General features: G+C 43.9%; 1 protein-coding gene across 1 annotated transcript in view; it reads left to right on the top strand.

Annotated features, from left to right (window-relative positions):
• Positions 1–449: 449 nt before the first annotated feature.
• LOC131348330 (cohesin subunit SA-2-like) overlaps positions 450–2,500 on the top strand; it is an 82,525-nt gene continuing 80,474 nt past the window's right edge. The window contains exon 1 of the mRNA XM_058383145.1: positions 450–469. Coding sequence (XP_058239128.1) covers positions 465–469 — 5 coding nt within the window. The 5' untranslated portion in view covers positions 450–464. The remainder of the gene's footprint in view (positions 470–2,500) is intronic.

The raw sequence follows: 2,500 nt of genomic DNA, 5'->3' as shown, positions 1-2,500 counted from the left end.
TCGCAAGCTCGCTCTCCGATAAGGAAAATGAACATAGGTAGCAAATCAGACCTGACGAAACACGGCGCCATTCAGGAGGTTCACCTACATGATCCTCAATGATAACAGCACTGAACTCGAGCGCACGCTAACATTCAGGATCGACGGGTTTGATTATGTTATCTATGTGTCCACCGTGTCCATGAGGTGTTTCGGCCATGGAAAAACTGGGCATCTAGTGCGTGATCGACCCCAGGGCGCAGACAGCGATACAGTCCCCTCAATTGTGTGCGAGGTGTCGGTGCGGGGCAGGGACGGGTTGGATCGAGCTGATCAGAATGATGGAGTGGTCGAGGCGGACTCCTCCGGTCACGGACGGAGCGGGCGCTCTCTCATGCGGGTTCTGTTAGCGCCACGGGCGGGAGAACCAGAGACCTCAGAGCCTAACGTGAGTGACAACACCGAGACCGACCCAGTACCCAGTGATGGGGTGAGTAACACTGATACCACTGTTCCCACTGCTCAGGCTGAGCAGGCCTCACCTGAGCCGCATATAGAAATAGAAACTGAAACTGATGTTGGACTGATGATTAGTCAGGACAGTGTTACTGAGAATAATGTTGTTGTCTTACCGAAAATGCAGACGAAGCGATGATGGAAACTGAGCTGACCGCTCTCAAAACACCAGTAAAAAGAAAGACAAGAGACAATGACAGAACTGTGAAAGCCGAAAAAGCAGAAAAGAAGCAGGCAGAAAGTATTAGTGAGCTGGACAGTGAAGAGCCCTCTCCTGACCTCACTGTCTGTGTCACCACTGAGGGTCACTGGGTCGGTAAAAAGTACAACGCGAGTGAAATTAAACACTTTCTTAAGATCACAAAGAACATGAAAATGGTACAGATCAACAAATACTTTCCAGACCTGAACAAACTGCACATTGCCATAAAGCATGGGTGAAGGGTGTTTCGAGGACAAAGAGTTATACAGGTTAAAGAAGATCGTCACTAAAATCAACACCCTGTTAAGTAATGATGATGATGACACGTCATAGTTCTCTCGGTCCTCACAGACCGCAGACGCCCTTTCCTGTGCTTATTCTTTTCTGTGTGCTCATGCAGGACATTCACATCGCATCCCTGAATGTTAACGGTGCTAGAGACTGCAGGAAGAGAGCAGAACTGTATGAACTAGTGACACAAAAAAGAATAGACGTATTACTTGCACAGGAAACCCATAGTGACGCTAAAAACGTAGTAGATTGAACACAGGAGTGGGCTGGCCCCTTGTTTTTAAGCCACAATACCTCTGCTAGTGGAGGAGTAGCTATTTTGTTTTCAAAGACTTTTAAACCTCTCTCTTACAGCGTGGAAGAGATAGTAGCTGGCAGACTGTTAAAAGTCAGAGCTCTTTTAGAGAACCATGTTATGGTTTTTATCTGTGTGTATGCCCCGGCTTCCCCAGTGGAAAGAATAGCTTTTTTAGATAAATTATGCAATGTTTTAGAAACTTGTGACGCAGAGGAGTTTTTATTTGTTGGTGGTGATTTTAACTGTACTTTAGAAAACAGTGACCGCAACCATATAGAGCCACACATGCCTTCAAGAAGAAGACTCCTACACACTGTTGAAAAACACGAGTTAAGTGACGTTTGGAGAAATATGAATAAAACTCAAAAACAGTACACCTGGGCTCATGCTGCTGATGGAAAGGTATCATTAGCAAGGTTAGACAGGTTTTATGTTCCGAAGCATCACATGAACACCATAAAAAGTTGTGTTATTAGTCCAGTTGGTTTTTCAGACCACAGCTTGGTTTTATGTGTTTCAGTTTTAAATTGTATTAAACCGAAGAGTTCTTACTGGCATTTTAACACAGTTTTACTGAATGACCAGCATTTTATAGAGATTTTTACTTTTTTCTGGAGAAATTTTAGGAAAGAAAAAAGTGCTTTTATTTCTCTGCAACATTGGTGGGATTTTGGGAAAACTCAAATAAAACAGTTGTGTCAACAGTACACTTATAATGTCACAAGGGATTTGGCTCGGTCTATGAAACAACTAGAAGATGAGATAACAGAACTTCAGTTGTTAGCACAGTCCACAGAGAACCAGAACCATATTCAGACCCTCACAGTCAAAAAGAAAAAGTTATCGGACCTCCTTGAGTTTAAAGCACAAGGTGCATTAATAAGGTCACGATTCCAGAACGCAAACCAGATGGACGCCCCCTCAAAGTTGTTTTTTAGCCTTGAAAAAAAGAACGGACAAAAACGTTTTATTCACAGCCTGCGCTCTGAGTCTGGACACCTTTTATCTGATACAGCTGACATTAGGAAAAGGGCGGTTAGTTTTTATGAAAAACTCTATCAATGTGAGTACAGAGAACACACCACAGAACAGAGCTTTTTAGAAGACCTGCCCCGAGTGTCACATGACTCCAATACAGAGCTGAGTGCAGATATAACACCAGCAGAGCTGCACAAAGCATTAATGAGTATGGAGTGTGGCAGAGCGCTTCTGGC

Source organism: Hemibagrus wyckioides, linkage group LG28 (genome assembly GCF_019097595.1).
Source record: "Hemibagrus wyckioides isolate EC202008001 linkage group LG28, SWU_Hwy_1.0, whole genome shotgun sequence".
Lineage (NCBI taxonomy): Eukaryota > Metazoa > Chordata > Actinopteri > Siluriformes > Bagridae > Hemibagrus > Hemibagrus wyckioides.
The sequence above is the reverse complement of the archived record's forward strand: the minus strand, read 5'-3'. Positions and strand labels throughout refer to the sequence as shown.